At 36.3% G+C, this 24100-nt stretch overlaps 2 protein-coding genes and 1 long non-coding RNA gene across 4 annotated transcripts in view; 1 reads left to right on the top strand and 2 right to left on the bottom strand.

The window, feature by feature from the left end:
• The window catches only part of LOC309513570, a 3909-nt gene extending 2106 nt beyond the window's left edge, over positions 1-1803 (bottom strand). The window contains exon 1 of the long non-coding RNA XR_014211472.1: positions 1247-1803. This is a non-coding gene — a long non-coding RNA (uncharacterized lncRNA). The remainder of the gene's footprint in view (positions 1-1246) is intronic.
• The window catches only part of ybx1 (Y box binding protein 1), a 12824-nt gene extending 5351 nt beyond the window's left edge, over positions 1-7473 (top strand). The window contains exons 5-8 of one of the 2 annotated variants that reach the window (XM_082189476.1): positions 1810-2133; positions 2218-2303; positions 6081-6348; positions 7152-7473. In XM_082189476.1, the coding sequence (XP_082045602.1) occupies positions 1810-2133; positions 2218-2303; positions 6081-6318 (648 nt within the window). In that variant the 3' untranslated portion in view covers positions 6319-6348; positions 7152-7473. Of the gene's footprint in view, positions 1-1809; positions 2134-2217; positions 2304-6077; positions 6349-7151 lie in introns of both variants that reach the window. The other variant, XM_082189475.1, reaches the window with a different exon arrangement.
• Positions 7272-24100, bottom strand: part of arhgef16 (Rho guanine nucleotide exchange factor (GEF) 16) — a 24332-nt gene continuing 7503 nt past the window's right edge. Inside the window, exons 4-15 of the mRNA XM_082189461.1 lie at positions 23813-23973; positions 23481-23537; positions 19966-20126; positions 15400-15552; positions 15148-15277; positions 13644-13718; positions 13108-13200; positions 10521-10675; positions 9024-9173; positions 8592-8659; positions 8339-8440; positions 7272-7746 (exon numbers count right to left, since the gene is read on the bottom strand). Of these exons, the coding sequence (XP_082045587.1) occupies positions 7607-7746; positions 8339-8440; positions 8592-8659; positions 9024-9173; positions 10521-10675; positions 13108-13200; positions 13644-13718; positions 15148-15277; positions 15400-15552; positions 19966-20126; positions 23481-23537; positions 23813-23973 (1445 nt within the window). The 3' untranslated portion in view covers positions 7272-7606. The remainder of the gene's footprint in view (positions 7747-8338; positions 8441-8591; positions 8660-9023; positions 9174-10520; positions 10676-13107; positions 13201-13643; positions 13719-15147; positions 15278-15399; positions 15553-19965; positions 20127-23480; positions 23538-23812; positions 23974-24100) is intronic.

Raw genomic sequence — 24100 nt, 5'->3', positions numbered from 1 at the left:
TTACATGTTAATAATTTTAACAAATATAGCTTCAAAACAAATAACAAAGAGGGAAAAAAATATTACAAGCAATAAACAAAGAGTGCTTTCAGTATTTAAGAGTAGGCTGTCTGAACGTGTTCATCTCTTTTGAAATTATAAGATGTGGTTTGTCCTGTTTGTTTAATAACTGACTGTGTCACATTACCGGTAAATTCGCGTCATAAAAGCATTTTGAGATGTAAACGTACATTTAACCACGTAGACTCGCTCACAGCCGCATGCTCAAATGCTCTTCGCAAAACGCACGTGAGTATTTGAAATTGAAAGCAGCTTCTGTCGGTGATTTTCATATTTTTAATATATAAGCCAACTGCATTCCAAGACATATGATGCCTTCGTAGAACATTTGTTAGTAAAATACCGGCGGGCGAGACCGCGCACTAACTTACTGAAGTAACATCACGCAGACCGCGCGTATCTCATATCTTGCGCAATGAAGCCTGAATGTCCTTGTAACTCGCTTCAACTTTTCCGAACTTTATTAAAGATTATTTCTCGTAAGGTTCGAGTGGTGTCGTGTGTGTGTGTGTGAGAGACAGAGGAATTAGAAGCAAGCAGAATACGGTTGTTTAAAGCACGCGCGTCGTACACGTCTGTGTTTAAAACTAAGCTCAGACATATACAATACAGAATCGTTGGAGAGAATCTATAACACAATATAACATAAATTAAACATAAACTGTTATTTCCTGTAGCCAGGTCTATATGTGTCCATAGACTGTAAAAAATAGTATATGTCGCGTGCCAAGTTGATGCTTCATCTGTAAATCAGACTGGTTTACTCTCGCGTGTCACGTGACCAGACTATAATCGCAGCTTTGCGGTTTAAAAAATCGCATTTCATCATATCGCGATATTATCGCAAATGCAATTAATCGTTCAGCCCTAGTCCTTATGCTATATATTGACTATGGTTTCAATAATAAACATACATTTGCATAAAGCATCTATATTTATCCATGCCCACATTGATTAGAGTATTACAAACTTGAAAAGTATTAATTTAAGGTACATTTAGAACAAATAAAAAAAAGTGTGATTAAATGCGATTTAATCGCGAGTTAACTCATGACAATCATGCGATTAATTGCGAATACATTTTTTTATCGATTGACAGCCCTAATATATATATATATATATATATATATATATATATATATATATATATATATATATATATATATATATATATATACATACATACATATACATACACACTATCAGTCAAGAGTTTCTTTGGATATCTTAAATGCATTTTGAATTAAAGCCTTAAATTAATTTGTTTTGGATACAGAAATTGAATTTCTTTAGAATATTAATTTGAATACGTGTGAACTTAAAAAGCTGGTTGAAAGAATGTCGAGAGACTAGATTGGCAGCTTTGAAGAAAGTGACGTTGTTTTTAAATTACAACATTTGCTTGTTCACTACTTAATTTCAATACATCTATTTATTTCACAGTTTGACTTTGTCTAAAATAACAATTAACTGTTAACAATTGACTGAATGTATAGTTAGGACATTAGGGTTACTTCCTCAAAAGTGCAAAATTTGTAGTGGATCCTGAAAAAAAAGGTTCCATTTTCCATTTTAAACTATATGAAGGAGATATTGATTAAATATCACATTTCTGCTCAGACTATAGTAGAGTAGCCCTTTCAGAGTGACTTGCAGGAAATCCCTCCATTCTGTGGCCATTATCCAAACTAAATGTGCGTCTATTGAATTGGCAGACATTTGATATACATTTTGTCTTCATTCTATCAGGGTGCCGAGGCAGCCAATGTTACCGGCCCCGGTGGCGTCCCTGTGCAGGGTAGCAAGTATGCGGCCGACAGGAACCGATACAGGCGGTACCCACGCAGGAGGGGCCCCCCTCGTGACTACCAGGAGAACTATCAGAGCGACGGGGAGGGAGAGGTACGGGAGAAGAGAGAAGGGGAAGAAAATCCCCCTGAGGGTGAGATGGAGCAACAGCAGCGTAGACCCACCTACCCCGGCAGACGGCGCTACCCACCATACTTTGTGCGGAGACGTTACGGCAGACGTCCGCCCTATTCCAACACACCCCAGAGAGGGGACATGACAGAGGTAGGCTGACAAAGAAAAGTTATAATATTGCAAAATCAATATTGTTGCAAGCTTTTTGACTGAGATGCTGTTCTTGGCTTCTAGGGTGGGGAAGTTGAAGAGAGCCAAGGTGGTCCAGACCCAGGCAACAAACCAATGAGGCAGAACTACTACAGAGGCTTCAGACCAAGGTTCAGACCCAGGTTGCATGTTGTGTTTGCAGATGTGAGGCTGTAGCATGTGTGAGAAAAAAAAAAAAAGTTACAATTAACTAGCAATTACGAGTTTATATTCCACAATTCTGAGAAGAAAAAATAATTGCGAAACTCGCCATTGCGAGGGGGGAGGTAGAATTGTGACTTTATAACTCACAATTGCAAGAGAAATTTGGAGAGAAAAGTCAGAATTGTGAGATTAAAAAGGTGCAATTACCCTTATTTTGCTTATTCAGTGGCGGAAACTAGCTTCCATAAGGATGAAATCAAAAATGACACTTCTAATTGAATAGAATATTAGTGTTTATTATAATTGAATAGAATATTAGTGTTTATTATAATTGACTTAATGCAATTATTTTTTTAATTAATTCCTTTTCCCCCTCATAATCTTTAATCAAAATGACCTCTCTGTGTTTACTGTTGTGATGGCTGGACAACCTGTCACTCACAGGAGATTGACCAATAATAAACCACAACGATTCAATCAATTCCTCATGGACAAAAGTCCCACTCTAAAAATGTTTCTTTTTTCTTTACTTGATCGAGAAGCAGTTTCATTCATTGTGTAAATGCATCACAATAGGGAAGACCCCCGTTTCATTCTGATTATAACTCTCCTAACTCAGAGTTCCTCAAATCCTCCCCTGTAGGGCCACTGCCCTGCAGAATTTACATCCAACTCTAATCAAAAACACCTGAGCAAGCTGATCAAGGTCTTCAGAGTTACTGGAAAACTACAGATAGGTGTTTGATCTGGGTTTAAACTAAACTCTGCAGGGCTGAATTTGAGGAAACCTGTCCTGAATACTGTAATTTGACAGGTTTAAAAATCAGACTTTTGTCACTCAAAACTTGCAAAACTAGAGTAGCAAAAATGTAGTTGGCAAGTTTGGTATAGCTCTGTTAATGTCCAAACTGTCGGTTTTAAATAATTAATTTAAAAGGTTTATTCATCACTCACGTCTGCATGGCATTTTGCATATTAAAATGTTTTGGAAATGAACAGCATTTTATGTAATTACGCTTGTATGTTTTCTATGTTGTTGATATACTGTATAATAATGCTGAAAACGTGCCTTTCTGCTTGCATTTATTTATTTTTACTTCAAACCCTAGTGGAAATTAATGTTACCTTCACATGAGTTTCCTAGTGTGAAATTGGACATGAATGCCCTCAAGTTGTATTTGCAACTGGAAAAGTCTGAGAAGTTTGAGTAGGGCGGCCCATAAACTTTAAACGGTGCAGGGGAGAATTACTACTGCGACGTGATTTTTATTTTTAATTAATTTTTTCACATCCAATAGCTACATCACTATATCTCATCTTTAAGTAGTGCATATTTACATATGACAAACCATTTGAAGCATATCGTATCTTTTACAAACTGAAAAATACGTTTTTGACCTTCATTTCTAGAATCGTTAGCAAGCTATCTAGATTGTACTGTGAATGTTAATATAGTTGTCAACGAATGGGACGCTACATTTGAATTAAAATTAATATAGCCAGTACATTTTGGCTTTAATAAGATTTCTTCAAGAAATAGGCAGGAATAAATCTCATGTCATGATTCCAATTCTTTCCAACAACAAAGCACTTGAACAAGACGAGCCCGTAATCGCGACTTAAGAACGTGAAGGCAGAATATGTAGTCAAGCATGACTAGGGTTGGGTATTGGTTGGGTTTTATCCGATACCAGTACCTAATCGGTATTTTTCAAACGGTTCTGGTTCTTAAACGGTTCTTAAACCGGTACTTAAGAAAACGAAACCGCACACACTTTATCAAAAAAAAATAATACCTGTGTGTTTTCTGAAAAAGATTTTCTGATTTCTGATAAAATAAAAAATTGTGCTGATGTAGCCGAAAACACTTAAGTTAAGATCAAAATGTTGTCTTCTCATATTATTTATATATATATATATATATATATATATATATATATATATATATATTGCATATTATATATTATAGACTTTTACAAAACAGAGAAATATCTGATACTGAGCAGAAATATTTAACACGCATAGTATAGCCTGATATAAATATACTTGATATACTTCATACTTGATATGCAAGATTTGCAGTTGGCATTAAAATACTAGACTTACTCAAAGAGGAACACTGCAGCTGAACTTGAACTTTAGTCAAGAGTGTCAGAGGTTTTGGGTTCTAATCCGCATTCGTAGGGTTTTTTATTTTTATTTTTATTTTTTTAAACCGATTATGCTCATCAGTGGTTGTATATCAAGCAGGGACACTTTGTGTGCATTATATGTTGTGACTTCACCAGAACGAATAGATATGTGGCGCCGTCTAGGGCCTAAATCGAACTTCATTCACGCAAACATAAAACGCTTGCATACACATATACTAAGTAGTCACACATAGCCTACATGTATACTGCTGAATGCTCCAACTATATGAAATGCACAACGTCACATCTAAAGACGCTCACGCACACACACACGCAAACTCTACACACCCGAGACCCATACTCATCTGAGACGCGAGCACACACAAACTCTCCGCGCACATACTCATCTGAGACGCGAGCACACACACACACAAACTCTCCGTGCACATACTCATATAGACGGCGCCTCATAAATAGATCGATCTCTGCAACGTATTGAAGCGCGCGTCCGAGTGAAGAAAGTGCGGTGTGCGCGAGCCACAAGAGAAAACACTGGGATACAGTGTTTTCTCTTGTGTGTCTGTGTGTGTGCGTGAACGACTTTAGATGTGACGTTGTGCATTTCATATAGCTCCACTGATCGCAGCGGCAACGAGCACTTTGATCACTTGATTTAAAAAACACAGTTCAGCGCTAGATCGTCTCTTATTTAACAAACGAACTAAATGAATGCTCTGCTGGTTAACTGGATATGTTTTGTTATTGGATAATTCGTGCCGCGAGATGTTTTATAGGGGGCGGTGAAAAAAGTCAGGCACCGAAAGTTGCGTTCTTATTCGGTCTCGATACTACTGTTTACGTCTGAACCGGTTCCCTATTGGAACCGGGTTTCGGTACCCAACCCTAAGCATGACTAAGTTCTGGGGCCGTTGCAGTCTAAGACTAGTCTTACTAGTTAGTCATCTATGTATGTTGTTTCTTTAATGAAAGAATTTTTGGGTGAACCATCCCTTTCATTACTCATCCTCATGTCATTTTAAACATTGATACAAACCGAACCTCCTATGGAAGCTCAAACGTGCTGCGTAACATGAGAATGAACCGCTTTTTTTTTTTTTTTTTTTTTTTACATCAAGCGAACATGCTTAAACATGCTATAAAAACAAGTCTTACAGGTTTGGAACAACATTAGGGTGAGTTATTAGCCGAATCATTTATTTGGGGGTGTACTATTCATAATTCGTACTATATTGGGGGACAGTTCATAACTTTTTCAAAGTCCGATACATAAAAACAGATTGATCCAATTTGATACAGAAAAGACTGATTACCCATAACTAACTGCTAGTTGGTCATACTAGTTATTAACATAATGGCTATGTTTATGCAACTAGCCCCTGGTCCCTTTTAATGGCTCATATGTGGCTCTATGTACCTCTGAGAACTTGACCCTGATTGATCCTCTACTGCAGCTTCTTTTGTGGCCATTTCTCTTATTTGAACCTTAAGGTTTGTTGGGTCTTTCAAGCTTCATGTGTAATTGAATGTGCGTTAGATCCTCATGTACACCAAGTTCCCAGCATAACCAAAACATTTATAATTTTTTAGCAGGGGTCCCCCACGTCCCCGGCCAGTGCGGGAACCCCGGGAAGGGGAGGAGGACAAGGAGAACCAGAGCGAGAGTGGGCAGAGCCAGGAGCCCCGTCAGCGCCGCTACCGTCGCAACTTCAACTACCGCCGCAGACGGCCCCAGACAACCAAGCCTCAGGACGGCAAGGACAGCAAGGCAGCCGATGCATCAGCCGAAAAATCAGCCGCTCCCGAAGCCGAACAGGGCGGAGCAGATTAACCGGCTCCAACATCTAGACCATCCGGCCGGGTGGGTTAACTTCTTCAGATGAGAAGTTTCTGCATGTAAATTAACATACTTGTTTATCAAGTGTGTTGTGATTTTTTTGACTGTAGCGCTCTTTCTTAGCGTGAACTATTCATGGTTCCATTCTGTAGTAGTCTTTTTTTTTTTTAGTCTTTGGGCTGCTCTTTTTCTTTTCTTTTTTGGTAAATAACATGAAACATGTCCAGACTACATAACTCCCAAAATAAAAACAATGCAGAATTTAACAAGAAAATAAAGCTATTTGTTTGAGCATTAAGATTTCTCTTGCATTGCCATTTATTTTCATGACAATTGAGCACATTTTCTCCCAGATTTCTTTTTTTTTTTTTTTTTTTTGTACGTCATGGTAATGTTTTACTGGGTTTTGATGCTGATTACAAAATGTATAATTTTACAGGAAAAGTGCTTGATTGTCAGGAAAATGTCTATTGTAAAATAACTTGTTCTTAAAAATAGCCTTCAATTTATGTATGTATGTTTGTGTGTAGTGACTAGGATGTTTTCATGAGATTTCCATTTGATCAGATTCACATTTGTTTCATTAGCATCAATTATATGTGGGATAGGATGGGTGGGGGGTCTGCACATAATGGATGGTGTTTCAGCTTAAGTTTGCACTTTCATTGATGGAAGGCTAGATGATGATAATGCAGTGGATTTGATTTAGCAGACGGTCTGCTCTGTCCTGGCAAACACTCATGTGCTCATAGCAACTTCTAAAATCAATCAACCAGTAGCACAAGCATGCTAATCTATTTTTGTGTGTGTGTGTTTGCCTTTTGCAGTTTTGTCAAGAAACAACATCCAAGATCTGAGCAATAAGAAACGGATATGATCGTCTAAGCTTGCAAAAATGCATTTCGACCAGATTACCACCGATTGCCTGCAGACTCTATGCAGACCTGTTTTCTTTTCCATTCTTTTTATGTGACAGCTAAAAGTTTTGGGGAAACAGCAGATGTTTTTCTAAATCGGTCTTAAGTTTTTACACCAAATGGTTTTTAAAAGTAATTTGATATCTGGTCAGTTTGACATTTTTAAATAACTTTTTATGTATCCAAACATGAATTTTAACAAAGGCAAGCTGAAATAAAACCAGAAACAGTTCTTCTTGTGTGAGTGGTGTTTGTTGTCAACTAACAGTTCATGCTGACAGTGTTCTACATTACAAGCACTTTAGACACTGTTTACAGAGATCCTAATAGTTTATGTATCAGAAGTACAGTATGTTCCAGTCCGCTCAGACGTCGGTCTCCTTGCGTAGTCGCGCCATACGCTGTATGTTTTTCTCCATCGCAGTGCGGTTCGTGATCTGAGTGGCACAGCTGGCAGGAAACCAGCCCCTCTCGCCATCTCTCATCCGCTCTCCATGACACCAACCTACAACACAGCCAATCACACTCATTCACTTAAAATGGTTCCATTTGTACACGCAAACTCCCGATCTAAAGCAACTCACAAATAAGAAAAAGCATTTAACACTGAGTCAGAGGATGTGAATAGTTCGGAGTAGAGGCACAGTTGTCAACTCATACTTGTTATTCTGACGCAACGGCTGCATCCGAAATCGCATAGTAGGCGAAATAAATTACGTGACAAAAGAAGAATGTCTAATGTCACAGTACTCAAGAGTAGGCGGTTAGATTCTGAAGTGTGCATACGATAAACTTTACTATCCCATGAGGCCACTGGAGAGGATTGTGAATGGCAGTGAAGCAATGTCACTGATGCTGGTAGGTCACATGATGATAACATGGCAAATGTAGCATGTCAAGAATACATTCATACTGCACATTTATACTATATAGAAAGTATTTTTTGTGGTTGTAATTATAAAAAAAAAAGTGCCTACTCAAGAGTATGCCATTTCAGATGCAGAGTTTGCGTGTGAAAGGGGGGTTTGAGGAGGAGGAGGGTTAAATGGTGTGCCTAGTGTATGATTGAAATGATGACAGAAAGCCACCATGCTTACCGTCCACTTCCTGTAAAACGATGACCACTTCTGCCTGCTGCAGGCTCAGCTCATCTGGTGCTTTTGGCATATAGGCTTTGGTAGCTTCATATTGAGGCAGATCTTGGAATCCCCAAACAAAATTAAGTGTCAAAGATACAAGATGTTAACATGACTAGCTTAACCAAAAAGTGGTTTCCAAACTGAATATGCACAAAAATCAAGTTACAAGGCTTTTTTTTAATGACAAATTACATTCAATGAACAGACTCACCATCATTAGCAATGCTATTGCTTTGTTTGACATCACTGAGTCCTGTGACCCATCGAGCTCTGTCCAGCCTACAAAACATTTCAGAGGAATAATCTGAATCAATCTGACACAATACAAGTATATAGGGCAAAAACTAAATATTATCGTCTAATATTTAGATTACAGTAATCCTGGTGAAAAAGTTATATAAAGTACTCTTTCAGTATAATTACCTGGCTAATATAGTTTTGAAAAAATAATCATGCATATATAGCCTTACACACACATTCACTAAGTGATATTACATTAGTTTCATGTTGTGTTTAACCCTATAAGGCTTGAGTCATATTTGATGCACAAATTTCTAGAGTCTTCAGATTATCACCATATTTAAAACTTTAACCCAAAAGTCGCATAAAAACAGGTGGATGGAAACAGCTATTGATAACTTACTTGCTTTCTGCAACGAATGTCATCTGTTCACAACGGCCTTCGCTGTTGGGACTCATCATCAGCTTCAGATTGAGTTTGGAGTCTGTGATTTCCTCTTCCACCTCCACCTTCTCCACAGTGGCATAGTCCAACACAACATAACTCTCCTCACTAAATGAAAACGGAGTGTTACTGACATACCAGCACCACCTAACCCTAACAGCCCATAATATCACTGCAAATAAACCTTAAAGGGGTAGTTCACCCAAAAGTAAAAATTCTGTCATCATCTACTCTCCCTAATGTTGGTCCAAACCCATAACACTTCGGTTAATCTTCGAAACACAAATTCAGATATTTTTTAAATGAAACCTGAGAGGTTTCTGTCCCTCCATTGAAAGTGCAGGTAACCAAAACTTTGCAGCATAAAATGAATCCATATGAATTGAACGGATTAATCAAAGTCTCGTGAAGAGATGTACAATAGCTTTATATGATCAGCAGATTTAATGTGCTTTTATTTACATATATCAAAAAGCAAACATACATATAGCACATCATCACATAAAGTAAATGAAATCTGTTCATCATCTAAAGCGATCTTATCTCTTCACAAGACTTGCTCTATTCATATGGATTCGCTTTACGACTCCTTAGGACCTTTCAGGATCTTAAAATTTTTGGTTACTTGGACTTTCAATGGAAGGACAGAAACCTTACAGATTTTGTTAATAATATATTAACTGATGTTTCATAGATGAGCCAAAGTCTTCTGGGTTTGGAATGACATGAGGGCGAGTAAATGATGACAATTTTCTAAGCCAAGCAAGTTACTCCCCATTAACTGAAAGTGGCAAGGATCAAGATGCTGGCTATGTTCTGTCTAAGTTTGGCAAATACTGATAGATAATATACGTTTACGTTTAAATAAATAGAGTAAAATCCAAATATATAGTTCAAGGCCAAATTTGTATTATTTGCATGTAGGACAATGTGGATTTCTCAGCAGTAAGAAGCATGTAAGAAGTTTGCAGTATGAACTTAATTATGTTGAAATGGTGTCTAAGCTTATTGATAACTGAATGTTTTAGCAAATTATCCAATTACCAACACGGAAGGGGTCTTGAATTCTGAATGTTTGAATTCTACAAGGCCAGATTTCAGTGCAGGATTGGTCATGTAAGAAACAATCGCTGATACACTTCTGTTGAATTATTTAAAACTAATGCACATTTGTGCACATTTACTGCATTAATGTTGAATGATTCAGCAGTCCGGTGTCATTTAACCACGTTTGAATTCTGTGTACGTCAATGTTATGAACAACTTCCTGTCGCCACGGACACAGAGTAAGCATCTTGATGAACACAGCCCAAGCCACTGTAACTACTTCAGAAACACTCTAATGTGGTCAGCAGCACCAGAATGAATGACTGAAAAGAGTGCTGTGTTTTGACGGAGTGGACACTGCATGAAGTTGTCATTTGGTAAAGGACTGTACGGCATCACTGGTCTGACCTCTTTTTCTTTGTGACGATGAGCACATCATTGAAGAGGAACAGGTAGAAGCTCTTGTAGCTGAAAGCCTTCCTGAAAATGCTGAGATCATCAGTGTACGCAGCCAGCTCACCACTCTTTTTTAGCCAGCGAGATGACGACACTAACGGGAAAGGCTAAAAACATACATGAAGTGTAAGAGACACACACTACAGGATTATTAAAATAGTATGACAAAGATTTTAAATAAAAAGTTTAGATTCGAGGAATAATCCTTTTTTTCTTAAAACACATCCCTGAACTTACGAGTTTGTCTTTGCACTCCAAATTACTTGCTCCACTTCTTCCGATCTCACTCTTGTTTTTCAACCCTTTACCTCCAAAAACTTGGGATGTAATGTTCACTTTTTATGATCCAATCAATTCCAGATGCATAAAATCAATACATTTTTTCCATGTAAATTTATTTAGCAACACTTTACAATAAGGTTCAATAGTTAACATTAGTTAATGTATTACCTAACATGAACTAACAATGAACAGCTGTATTTTTATGAACTAACAATGAACAGCTGTATTTTTATTAACTAACATTAACAAAGACTAATACAGTATTGTACTACTACTAATACTACTCATTGTTAGTTAATACATTAACTAGTTACTGTACTAGTTAATCTTTGTTAATAAAAATCCAGCTATTCATTGTTTGTTCAAGTTAGTTCACAGTGAATTAACTAATGTTAACAAATACAACTTTTCATTTTAATAATGTATTAGTAAATGTTAAAATAAACATTAACTAAGATTAATAAATGTAGAAGTATTGTTGATTCTTAGTTCATGTTAACTAAGGTAAATAATTATAATTAACCTTATTATAGTGTTACCATTTATTCAGTCAGAAATACGAGTCGGTCCTATACTGTGGAATAACCTCCCGCACTCTGTCAGATCAGCAAAGTCGTTGTTAAAAACCTACTTATTAGATGTAGCATGGGGGTCAGTCTGAAGTGGCTTGGCCCTTTGTGTGAAAGTGATACAGTATGTATACATATTAAAAATGACATACAAAACAAGCAATGGAATATAAACATAAGACAGGAGACAGCTACTGTCTCCTGTCTTATGTTTATATTCCATTGCTTGTTTGTATGTCATTTTTAATTAAGTGTTTTATTCTACTGTTTGTGAAGCACCTTGGGCAACGCCTGTTGTATTATGTGTGCTATATAAATAATAAAAAAAAAAAAAAAAAAACAGACTTATTTTTTTTATTATGTTTTTTTATTTATTTAGCACACATAATACAACAGGCGTTGCCCAAGGTGCTTCACAAACAGTAGAATAAAACACTTAATTAAAAATGACATACAAACAAGCAATGGAATATAAACATAAGACAGGAGACATGTCTCCTGTCTTATGTTTATATTCCATTGCTTGTTTGTATGTCATTTTTAATAAGACAGGAGACAGCTACTGTCTCCTGTCTTATGTTTATATTCCATTGCTTGTTTGTATGTCATTTTTAATTAAGTGTTTTATTCTACTGTTTGTGAAGCACCTTGGGCAACGCCTGTTGTATTATGTGTGCTATATAAATAATAAAAAAATAAATAAAATAAAATAAAAAAAAATAAGTCTGTTTTTTTTTTAGTTTTTTTTTTTTTAATCTCAAGATAATGTAGAACAAAACCCAGAAACACGAGCATTTGATCACTTCAGGTTCCATCGTCCTGAAGTCAATGGTTTTTTGAATGGGTTTTTGGTAAAATGCTTGAAATAAGGTCTGTGGTGAACACAAGCTCAAGACATAATCACCTTTTATTCTATCATATACAATACATCAGTTATACCCTCTTGTAATTTTTTACAGCTTTCACTTGTCTTGATGATTGGTTGATTGATTGATTGATTGATTGATTGATTAATAGATAGATAGATAGATAGTGGCAACCAAAAAAAAATGGAGTTTTGGTTCCTTGCCACTGTCGCCTTTGGCTTTCTTAGTTGGGGACACTTAATATTCAACAATATTATTGATCTGCCTGCCTTGACACCATTATGAGAACTATTATGAGAACAGCAGAAACAAACTCTGTTGCATTATTCTGTTATCACTGTGAAGCTGCTTTGAAACAACCAGTATTGTAAAAAGCGCTATAAAAATAAAGGTGACTTGACTTGAATTTTTAGGGAAATGTTTTTAAACAAAGAATGAAAAAGTTGTCAGAAGTGATGGTGACGTGGAAGTCATGCGACCGTAGCGTAGTTCGTTTATACTAGCCTACGTTTAACTTTTGACTTCTGACGATTGTATGTGCTTCAAAATTCATCAAATTTGTGTTCATTTGTAAAGATTATCAAGACAAAAGGTGTAAGAATCATAAGATTTTGTTAGTCACAGACCTTATTTTCTGAAATAATCTAAAAAAGCCAATGGAAAAATCATATTTGTTTTTTGTCGCGGGAAACAGGGAGATGCTCTACAAGAATACGTCATTACTGCAGAACCTTAAATCTGAAACTAGGCCTCAACGGGGTCAGAAAAGTGAATTGCTTTCTTTAAATGTGTCCTTTATCAGCCACCTGAGCAAACATGTACCTTGATTTTGCCAAACTCCATCTGTTTCTGGATGGTGTACATCTGCTCCGTCCGCTCCATCCTCCGTGCTCCATCATTACAGTTCTTCACCAACTGACAGGAGTAAAGAGAGAAAAAGCTTGAGAAATATGAAAAACTGCTTCAGTACAGTACAGTTTCTGAGAAACACTCATGAGCACTGTCATATTTTAGGCAACTGGAAGTGCAACAGTGACTGCCAACTTTATTATATTGATTGGGACACTTCTTGCCATTGAGATGACTGGGAAAAAGTGTCCCGATCAACCCGAATTCACCCCTATGAAAATATAAGTAATATAATAAGTAAGCTGTACTTGTGTAACGTGTGGCTTCAACTATAGAATGTATCAGTTGTTAACTTGTTTTGGAACAACAAAACGTTCGGTTATTTATCTTGTGGACATGACTCTAAACCAACTTTTACTCTTGTTAAGTAGACATCCAGACACCTAGCACATTTTGAAAAGGTGTACTTTTTCACATCCCAAGTTGATGGATAGAGAGAAGCACCATACCTTACTGATAGCTTTTAAAGCCCATCGGGCAGCATAGTATTCAGCTTTATCGTGTGGGGTTTTCTGACAGATGGTCTGTGTAGATATGGAAAGACAAACAAAATAGCACATAAGTTCCATACAAATTCTAACTTGAAAATGACAAGTACCCTAGGTTTGCAGCAGTGCGTTATGCTGCTTTCAAGATGAGTGCACATGAACACCAGCAGTTTATTACAGGCTTTTCCAACAAAATCATTCTCTGTGGCAGCACGTGAAGGATAAAATACATAAAGCATTCATTAGATTCCTCATTTACAAAACATTAGCAAAACAAATCATTCATAAAACCATGCTTTTGTAAATTAAAGTTGGAATAATTAAGATAAAATCGTTTTTTAATTGCTCACCAAAGCTACATGTATTTGATCAAACACAGTAAAAACAGTAATATTTTGAAATATTATTACCATTTTTAAAAAGTGCTTTTTTCTATTTTAATGTTTTAAAATGTCATTTATTCCTTTGATGGAAATCATTCTAATAGGGATTTGGCGCTCAATTATTATACATTTTTATTGGTGCTCAATTTTTAAAAAGGTCTCATTATTTTCTCAATGTCAAAAACATTGTTTTTACTGTTTAATACTTTTGGGCAAACCGTGAAACATATATATTTTTTCAGGATATTTTGATGAATAGAAAGTTCATGAGCTTTTGCTTGGTAGTACAACACATTCCCTAAAAATATTAAGCAGCTGTTGATAAACATTAATAATACTAACACTTTACAATAAGGTTAATTAGTTAACATTAGTTAACTACATTAGTTAGCATGAACTAATAATGAACTGCACTTATACAGCATTGATTAATCTTTGTTGATGTTCATTTCAACATGTATTAATACTTGATTAAAATCTTGTTAACATTAGTTAATAAAAATACAGCTGTTCATTGTTTGTTCATGTTAGTTCACAGTGCATTAACTAACATTAACAAAGATGAACAAATACAGTAACAAATGTATTGCTCATTGTTAGTTCATGTTAGTTAATACATTAACTAATGTTAACTAATGAAGTGTTTCCATAATAATAAATACATTTCAGAAAAAAGCATATTAGAATGGTTTTTGAAGGACCATGTGACACTGAAGACTGGAGTAATGGCTGCGGAAAATTCAGCTTTGCCAACATAGGGAAAAAATTACATTTTAAAATATATTCAAGTGGAAACGGTTATTTAAAAATTAAAAAAATTAAAATAAATGCAGCCTTGTTGAGCATAAAATACTTCTTTCAAAAATATTTAAAATCTTATTTATAACTTTTGATCAGTAGTGTATTCCATAAGACTAACTGCAATAATGCAATCTTTAGTTTATTTACTAGCCATAAACAACCTTCTGTTGTTTGCAACAAGCTGTTTGCAAAGCGAAATAGAGAGAAAGCGAGATTTTATTCCAATTTCCAAACTCAAACTCATATAAAGCTGTTGGTAACAGGAGGAATGTGTCTCTTACGTCCAAAAGAAGTGGCAGACGGGTAACTCTCTGCATCGGTAAGATAAGGAAGGAGATCATGGGCAAACCTCCACACTCTTCACTGCCTTCAATCTGCTTCAAACTCTCTCGAAACGCAGTGTTGCTTGACCTAAAACACAAAAATACATCACAGGCCACAATGAATTCCACCTAAACACTATTTTCCAATCTATACCGCTTTGTTAGCATCTGTTGTTTATTTAATATTGCACTGCGTGTATTGGCACTTACAGTAGTTTCTGGAGCGTTCTCTGCTGGAAAGTCTCATTGGAACAATACACAATGTACGGCTCAAAGTGGTGAGTCGCATGATTCTGCACTATATCACTGATGTCCTGAATCACAGGGTGTCTTTGGTGACGCTTTTCCAGGTCTTCAAAAAACCTGAGAAACATTAGATATGGTGTAGAGAGTTCGGTAAAGATATGTGGGTCATTCTATGCAAAGTGTTTGCAAACCAAGTCTAAATAATACCATATTTAAAAATAAAAGTAAATAATGATTTCTATTTCTTAATAAATAAATATTTCCTAACTCTATTAGGTAATAAAAATACTAGGATGTAAACCTGTTTTGAGGGGATAACCAGCCTAACTCGAACCAAACCACCAGGGGGCGCAAAAGCAACTTGTAACTCTCTACTCCACACCCTCTGTGTGTTTTGTTGTGAGGGGAAACTTTTAGTATAAAATGTAAAAACGTCAACATTCAGGTCATGGTGCAACATATCTATTTGCTTTAAATTCTTTACTGATCTTTTAATAAAGTAACATGAGGATACAATTTATATTCTTAGTAATATTTCAACATCAACACTTACTGGACTGAAGCAAGGTTAGGCTTACATCATCCATAGGCAACATGATTTTTAATTTTGTTAGGAAAATCCTGTTAAAATCATAGTATCAAATATGATACATCAGGCTTATGAGGGTTTCTACATCTCTCAGTCATCATTTTATTGAATTTGTATGTTTTGCTCCCAGAACAGAAAACCACAGAGCTTTGATGCAGTCAAAAGTGGGCCTTCTAAATAGAGGGGTTTTTCCTCCCCGAGTATGAACTCCATATTTTTCTTATATCATACTATATAAGCCATGAAAGACTTATGCATCAGCCATAAAACACTTTTTTTTTTTTGCTCTAAAGGTTAAATGACCCTTCAAATATACTGTCATGACCCCAGCCTGCGTTCCTCTGGTCTTGTGTGGTCTTTTATGTTATTTCCTGTTCTGCACTATGTTTTGTAGTCCTTTGTAGTTAAAAAAAAAAAGATATATATTGTTGACTAGTTTTGTTGTTCATAAGAGTGTTTCTTATGCTCCTTGTCTGGTGTTGTCCTTTGATGGATGTTTCGTTGAGGTTCTCTTTTCTGCTCCCTGGTTTTCTCATGTTTACTTTGGTTGTTATTGTTATTATTTTAATAAAGTTCCCCAGCACGTGGATCCTGCCTTGACTCATCTCTGAAAGCACTCTGCGACAGTACCAGTCAAAAGTTTGTACACACCTTCTTATTCAACGGGTTTTATTTTTTTACATTGTATATTAATACTGAAGACATTGAAATTATGACAAAATGGAATTATATAGTCCACAAAAAGATGGTAAATAACCCAGAATATGTTTTATATGTTCAATTCTTCAAAAAAGCCACCTTTTGCTTTGATGACCGCTTTGAACACTCTTGGCATTCTCAGTCAGCCTCATGAGGTCGTCACCTGGAATGGTTTTCCAACTATCCCAGTTCTCAACAGTTCCCAGAGGTGTTGAGTACTTTCTCTTCACTCTCCGGTCCAACTCATCCCAAACATCTCAAGTGGATTTATATCGGTGGTTGTGGAGGCCAGGTCATCTGATGCAGCACTCCATCACTCTCCTTGGACAAATAGCTCTTACATAACCTAGAGGTGTGTTTGGGGTCACTGTCCTGTTGGAAAACAAATGATGGCCCTACTAAGCGCAAACCAGATGGGATGGCATATCGCTGCAAAATGCTGTGGTAGCCTGGTTAAGTTTGACTAACTACAGTGTCACCAGCATGGCACCTCCACACCATCACACCTCCTCCTCCATGCTTCACAGTGGGAGCCACACATTCAGGAACCATCCGTTCACCCTCTCTATGTCTAACAAAAACTCATCAGACCAAAGGACAGTTTTCCACTAATTTAATGTCGATTCTTGGCAAAACAAGTCTCTTCTACTTCTTGTTCTTCCAAAATAAGTAATGGTTTCTTTGCCAGAATTCGACCATGAAGGCCTGACTCACGCAGTCTCTTCTGAACAGTGGATATTGAAATATGCCACATGAACTCCGAGAAGCTTTTATGTGGGCTGTAATCTGAGGTGCTGTGAATGAGGTGGTTTCTGAGGCTGGTAATTCTAATAAATGTATCCTCCGCAGAAGTAGCTCTTGGTCTTCCTTTCCTGGGACGGTCCTCATGAGAGCCAGGTTCTTCATAGCGTTTGATCGTTTTTGGCGACTGCACTTGGGGATACATTTAGAGTTCATGAAATTTTTTGGATTGATTGACCTTCATTTCTTAAAGTAACAATGGACTGTCTTTTCTCTTTATTTAAATGAGTGTTTCTTGCCATAATATGGATTTGTAGTTGTAGTAGCACTTATAGAGCTATTGACTATAGAGCACATTAAGAAGGCAAGAAATGTCACAAATGAACTCTTGACAAGGCACACCTGTAAACTGAAAATCATTCCAGGTGACTACCTTGTGAATCTGATAAGAGAATGCCATTAGTGTGCCAAACTGTCATCAAAGCTAAACGATACTCTAACGTTACACTATCGCTTTGAATCTAAAGCTGTCATGCTCAAAGACTTCAGAAAATGTAAATAAAGTATTTAAATAAAATGGAATTATTGACCACTTGGCTGATAAGTTTGTAAGATAATATATGGTTTGACTTGAACTGCAAGAACAAAGCTAGATAATTCCATGCATGTTCTTTCATAGATTGTACATTAATACTGAAGACATCCAAAGTTGAAAATAATAATAATAAAAATAAAAAAAATCAAGAAAACCACTGAAGGAGACGGTGTGTCCAAACTTTTAACGGGGGGTCACACAAGACCCACACTAACTTGATTGTTTAGACTAGAAGAGACTAGCTTAACCGCTGGCTTACCTTAACACGGTTTCATTTCCAATCAGTTACTTGCCTCTATTTTCTATGGAAGCTTGTTTCCGCCACAGAATAAAAAAAAAGACTTTTTTTTCCTCACAATTGCGAGTCTTCAGTGTCACATGATTCTCAGAAATCATTCTAATATGATGATTTGATGCTCAAAAAATATTTCTCATTATTATCAATATTGAAAGTCAGAATTGTGTGATATAAACTCGCAATTGCGAGAAATTTTGAAAAAGTACCTTTTTTTTCTCTATATCTCTTAATTCTGACTTTATAACACGCAATTGCAAATTTATAATCAAGCAATTCTGACTTTATATCTCGCAAAACTGAGAAATAAAGTCGCAATTATCTTTTAAAATGTTTTATTCTGTGGCGGAAAACAAGCTTAAATAATACAATACAAAGGTAATACAAAGTTGTTCAATTTTATTTAAGCTATATGTGAGATATGCATGTCAAACAGAACATTTTAAGTCTGTTCTTTATTAGCTCTAAGGGCAACTCCCAGACTGGAAGGAATCACTCCCACAGTCAAGCTAATTTAGTGTGCTTGTTTCATAAACAACACCAAACTGCATGACACAACATGTTTCGAAAGCTTTAGTATAGATTACAGCCACTTTACTTTAGCCTATAGAGCCACACCATTCAGAGCTTACAGCAGAACACATGCATAGCTTCTGGGGAAACGGGTATAAAGTTTCACTGTAAATGTGTGAAAGACCCTGTTTTGAGAAACATGAATCCAGGCAGCAGCAAGCTGCTTAACCAGTTCAGCTAGCACGTTTGAACACGTCCAGCAGTGCATTTACTGCACTCAGGTCTGCTGGAAACTCCTGCATGATCCTGCATCCAGTTTTTTATTACTGGTTCAGCACCTTTCTGAGCCAGATCAAATACAGGTCATTAACATAAGAAAGGTGCTGAACCAGTAATTCCACTATTAATGTTACACTATCATTTTATATCTTAAGCTGTCATGCTCAAAGACTTCAGGAAAATTAAAATAATCACAGATGTTTATGCCACCCTAAAATGAGAAGAAACAAACCATATGTGATATAAACTAGCACTCTCTAAGGACCAAATGACTAAAATGTTGAGTAAATAAAATGGAATTATTGGCCACTTGGTTGATAACTTTGTAAGATAATATATGGTTTGACTTGAACTTCAAGAACAATTGTCTGACACTAATGAAAATGATCAAATCAGATTTAAGAAACCGAACCACACCATGATAGAAATCTCTCGACATGCTTCTAAAAACCTTTACTACTTTCTACAATCAGATGTTTATCTACAATGCTTCACAATAAGACATCATGCTGCAAGAGAATGACCTGCACTTGAAGAAATAATATTAAAGTCGCAAAATGGAAGTAGCAACAGATTTAATTTATATATTTAAATATATAAAATATTATTTATTTATATATATATATATATATATATATATATATATATATATATATATATATATATGATTATAGAACTCCATAAAACAAATTTTCTAGATTGTTTTTTTTTTTCCTCAAATGTCGTCATATCATAATCCATATTAGAATTTGGAACATAAGAGGATCTTTGTACCATTTGATCCATATAAAAATTTAGAAGGTAAAAGAATATTCATACCGTTTGCTGACTTCCTGGATGACAGATATGTTGGAGAACAGGTGATGGTGTTCCGTTGCTGTCATGGTCTTTTTCAAATCTGCGCTGTCCTTAAAATGACGCACCAGGATGCTTAAACTGTGCTGGTAGGAAAATTCTGATGTGATGATTTCAAAGATGGCCTGGACAAATACAGAGACACAATATGAATTGTTTAATACACGGGTATTACAAAATTCTGAATAGGTTGTATAACTTATGCTGATTTTTTCCCCTCAAATACCAGGAACCAATACACTGATATGATGTAGAAACATCAAGAACAGTCTCCAAAGAACCATATAACAACTCAAGAACCCAAAAAAACTAAGAAACGTTCATGATAAAAAGAGGATTCTATGAAGAACCTAAGGTAAACGCAAGTTGTTGTTTAATAAAAGAAGAAAAGGCCAGAAACCAAAAACCAAATATGCCTACTTCCATTCTATTATAGTATGCACACGTACACACAAAAAAACAAAACAAAAAAACAACAACACACAGTAAGAGTCACAGTAGGCAAAAAGTACCCAGATGACCAACTACTGAAGCCACAGGATAGGAATTGTGAATGGCAGTGAAGCGACACCACTGATGCTGGTAGGTCACGTGACATGATGACATGGGGGATGTAGTACGTCCAAATTTCATTCATGCTACCCAGATTAATTTTTGTAATGGTTTCAAACCAAATGTAGAAACAACTAAGTCAGCAGTATGTTTTTTTTTAGGTGAAGAAACGGATCCTAAAGAAACTCTGTGACAATAAGAACTCCAAAGAATCATACACAGATGATTTTGGCAGCCTCCATTGAATTCCAAATATCTCTTTAAAGACAGAAAGGAAGAAAACAATCCCCACTTGTCTATGGTTGTCCAGGAGTTGAGAATGTGCTAATGTGCACATGAAGTTAGTTATTTAAACAAATAATATTTGGCACGTAACGTGTTCCATCCCAGTTGTGGTGTGAACTTGAATGCACCTCAGGTCATGTGGGTTAAGGAGAAGTGTGCTTTTCTAAGTGCCAGACCAATGATCTCCACCCACTGGATAACGAAATCAGACAGACTTATTGAAGGATGACCTGAACCATATGTTGAGACAATATCATATGCAGTACTAAGAACTATATTTCTTTTACTCTCCTGAAGAGACTTGTTTTATTCACTAAAACATGTTTTATAAGAGAAGTTGAAAGTTCATGGCCTAAAAGCTTTAGGAATGAATGGCTTTTCCATGAAAATACACAAGACAGCCTCATTGAAGGCAGCAGGTGGAACAAAGGAGCAGGTAAGAGTCAGGTGTCTGGGTGTGTCTGTGTGGAGTGCACAAAGTGAACTTTAGTATTTACACAGCCGTGCGTGCGAGTACACTCATATACAACAGCCATCTGATGATGACTATATGAAAGGACTTCATTTATTAGTGCTCGTCATATTGGGCCAAAATATATTTGGATACACTGATAACTTGTCATTTTATTAGATTGGTCTTTCTCAATCATGTTTCCTGAGGACTCCAAACAGTGCATCTTTTGGATTTAACACACCTGAACCGACGATTGGCTCATTGGTGGAGCTCTTAATGAACTGAACTGGGTGTGTCAAATGGAAACATCCAAATTGTGCTACATCCAACTTTGCAAAAACCTATATTCAGTCTCCCAAAACTACATGGAAACATGTTTTATGCCAGAGCATTTAATTAAAAATTTAATCAGAATTAAACATAGATTAATATTTTTGAGTATTGTAAAAGGTATGTTTGGAGCAAAAACAACAGCACATCAGCAAGACACCACCATACCCACGGTGATCCATGGTGCTGGCAGCATAATGTTTTGGGGCTGCTTTTCTTAAAGGATTAGCTCACTTCAGAATTAAAATTTCCTGAGAATTTACTCACCCCCACGTCATCCAAGATGTTCATGTCTTTCTTTCTTCAGTCGAAAAGAAAGTAAGGTTTTTAAGGAAAAAATTCCTGGATTTTTCTTCAAATAGTGGACTTCAACGGTTCGCATCAGGTTGAAGGTCCAAATTGTAGTTTCAATGCAGCTTCAAAGGGCTCTACATGATATCTAGCAAAACGAAACGAAACGAAACGTAACTAACTAACGAACGAACTAGTTATATATATATATATATACAGTATATATATATATATATATATATATGAGGAAAAAGGGTATATATTGTTTGTTAGTTAGTTAGTTAGTTAGTTAGAAAGCTCAGGTGGTAACCTGACGCAAGCAGAAAATGTAGGGTAGGGCGAAAAACTCCATCTCATTTTCTCCTCCAACTTCAAAATCGTCCGTTTGACTTAGTCTATGCACATTCGCTTTGTAAACACTAGGTCAGTATTTCCCCCTACATCACGCTTGACCTTTCAATGTGATTACGTAATGTGTGGCGCATTGCAGAGCTAGTGCAAGACGAGCATTTGTGGTTAAAAAGTATATAAATGTTTTTTTGGTTTTTTTTTTTAAATGACCGATTGTTTCGCTTGATAAAACCCTTTTTCCTCAGCTGGGATCATGTAGAGCCTTTGAAGCTGCATTGAAACTGAACTGCACTGCAATTTGGACCTTCAACCTGTTGTACCCCATTGAAGTCCACTATGTGGAGAAAAATCCTGGAATGTTTTCCTCAAAAACCTTAGGTTTTTTTCCGCATGAAGAAAGAAAGACATGAACATCTTGGATGACGTGGGAATGAGTAAATTATCAGGAAAGTTTAATTCTGAAGTGAACTAATCCTTTAAGATGGAACTGAGGCTTTAGGGAATCATGAATAGCTCCATGTACTAGTCGATTTTGGCATCTGCTAAAAAGCTGAAAATCAAGACACTTTCACCTTTCATCATGGCAATGATCCAAAACAGAATCAATCTAAATCAACAAAAGAATGGCTACAGCACAGAAATATTAATGTTTTGGAATGGCCCCAGCCAGAGACCAGACCAGAATCCTGTAGAAAATCTGTGGGGTGACCTGAACAGATGCACTTTATCAGATCTGAAAGTTGGGTAACACTTTATTTTAAGGTGACGTAGTTGCACTTTCCTACATGTACTTACTACAGTAATAACAGTAAATGCTCAATTACAAGCAACTAATCCAAACCCTAAACCATACCCTAACTATAGTAATTACATGTAGTTAATTAATATTACTCCGTAAGATAACTGCGTCAACCTTAAAATAAAGTGTAACCAAACATTGTTGCAAAGAAATATTCCCAAGTCAAGATGAGCCAAGCTAATAAGAGTCCTATCCAAATAGACTGTAATAAAAATCAAAGGGTGCTTCAACAAGGTATTAGTTCAGGGGTGTGCAGATAGTTATTTCAAGTTTATTTTGTCTGAAATTTGTCACTTTGGTTTTCAGTGGCATTGCATAGTTTGTAATTTTTGCATTAAAAGTGCAAAAGTTCTGATATGATTTATATTTATTAAATTTTTTTACATCACAAACACCAGTGAACATGCTAAGACTCACTTCTTGTCTTTTGCGTTCTTCAGGAGAGATGATATCCAAAATGCCCAAATCCTTCACCTAAGTTTGAAACAAGACAATAAAAGTACTAATTAGGAATTAGCAACTCTTATACAAGCCTATATATATATATATATATATATATATATATATATATATAGATATAGATATAGATATAGAGAGAGAGAGAGAGAGAGAGATTATTTATAGATTAAGCCTAAATGTCATGTTACTGGCAGTATTTCACAGTCACAACATTTTCTTCCTTCACAGAGGTTTCAACCACAGCTTGATCTAAAGTGAGTGACTCTTCAACAGCATTTGACCCTCATCACCTGTTGTAGTTGACTCCATGTCATGTAAGCTGCTCTGTAGTTCTTCACCACAATGCCCTGATCCTCCTCTGGTGGCTCGGTCGGTGTGAACTCATCATCCTCGGTGCTTAAGTTATTGGCGTTCAGACCTCGCTCCCTTATTTCCTGGTAAAAGCGCGGATCTATGAGAGAACGATGCACAACTTACAACTTGCTGTAGTTCAGCTCAGCTTCTCCTGTTTTTTGGGGGGAAGGGGTGGCTTTGACAAGCACTAGTAAATTCAAGCCTACAGTACTGAAGAAAATGCA

This window comes from Leuciscus leuciscus, assembly GCF_965113295.1.
Source record: "Leuciscus leuciscus genome assembly, chromosome: 13".
NCBI classification, from domain to species: Eukaryota; Metazoa; Chordata; class Actinopteri; order Cypriniformes; family Leuciscidae; genus Leuciscus; species Leuciscus leuciscus.
The sequence above is the reverse complement of the archived record's forward strand: the minus strand, read 5'-3'. Positions and strand labels throughout refer to the sequence as shown.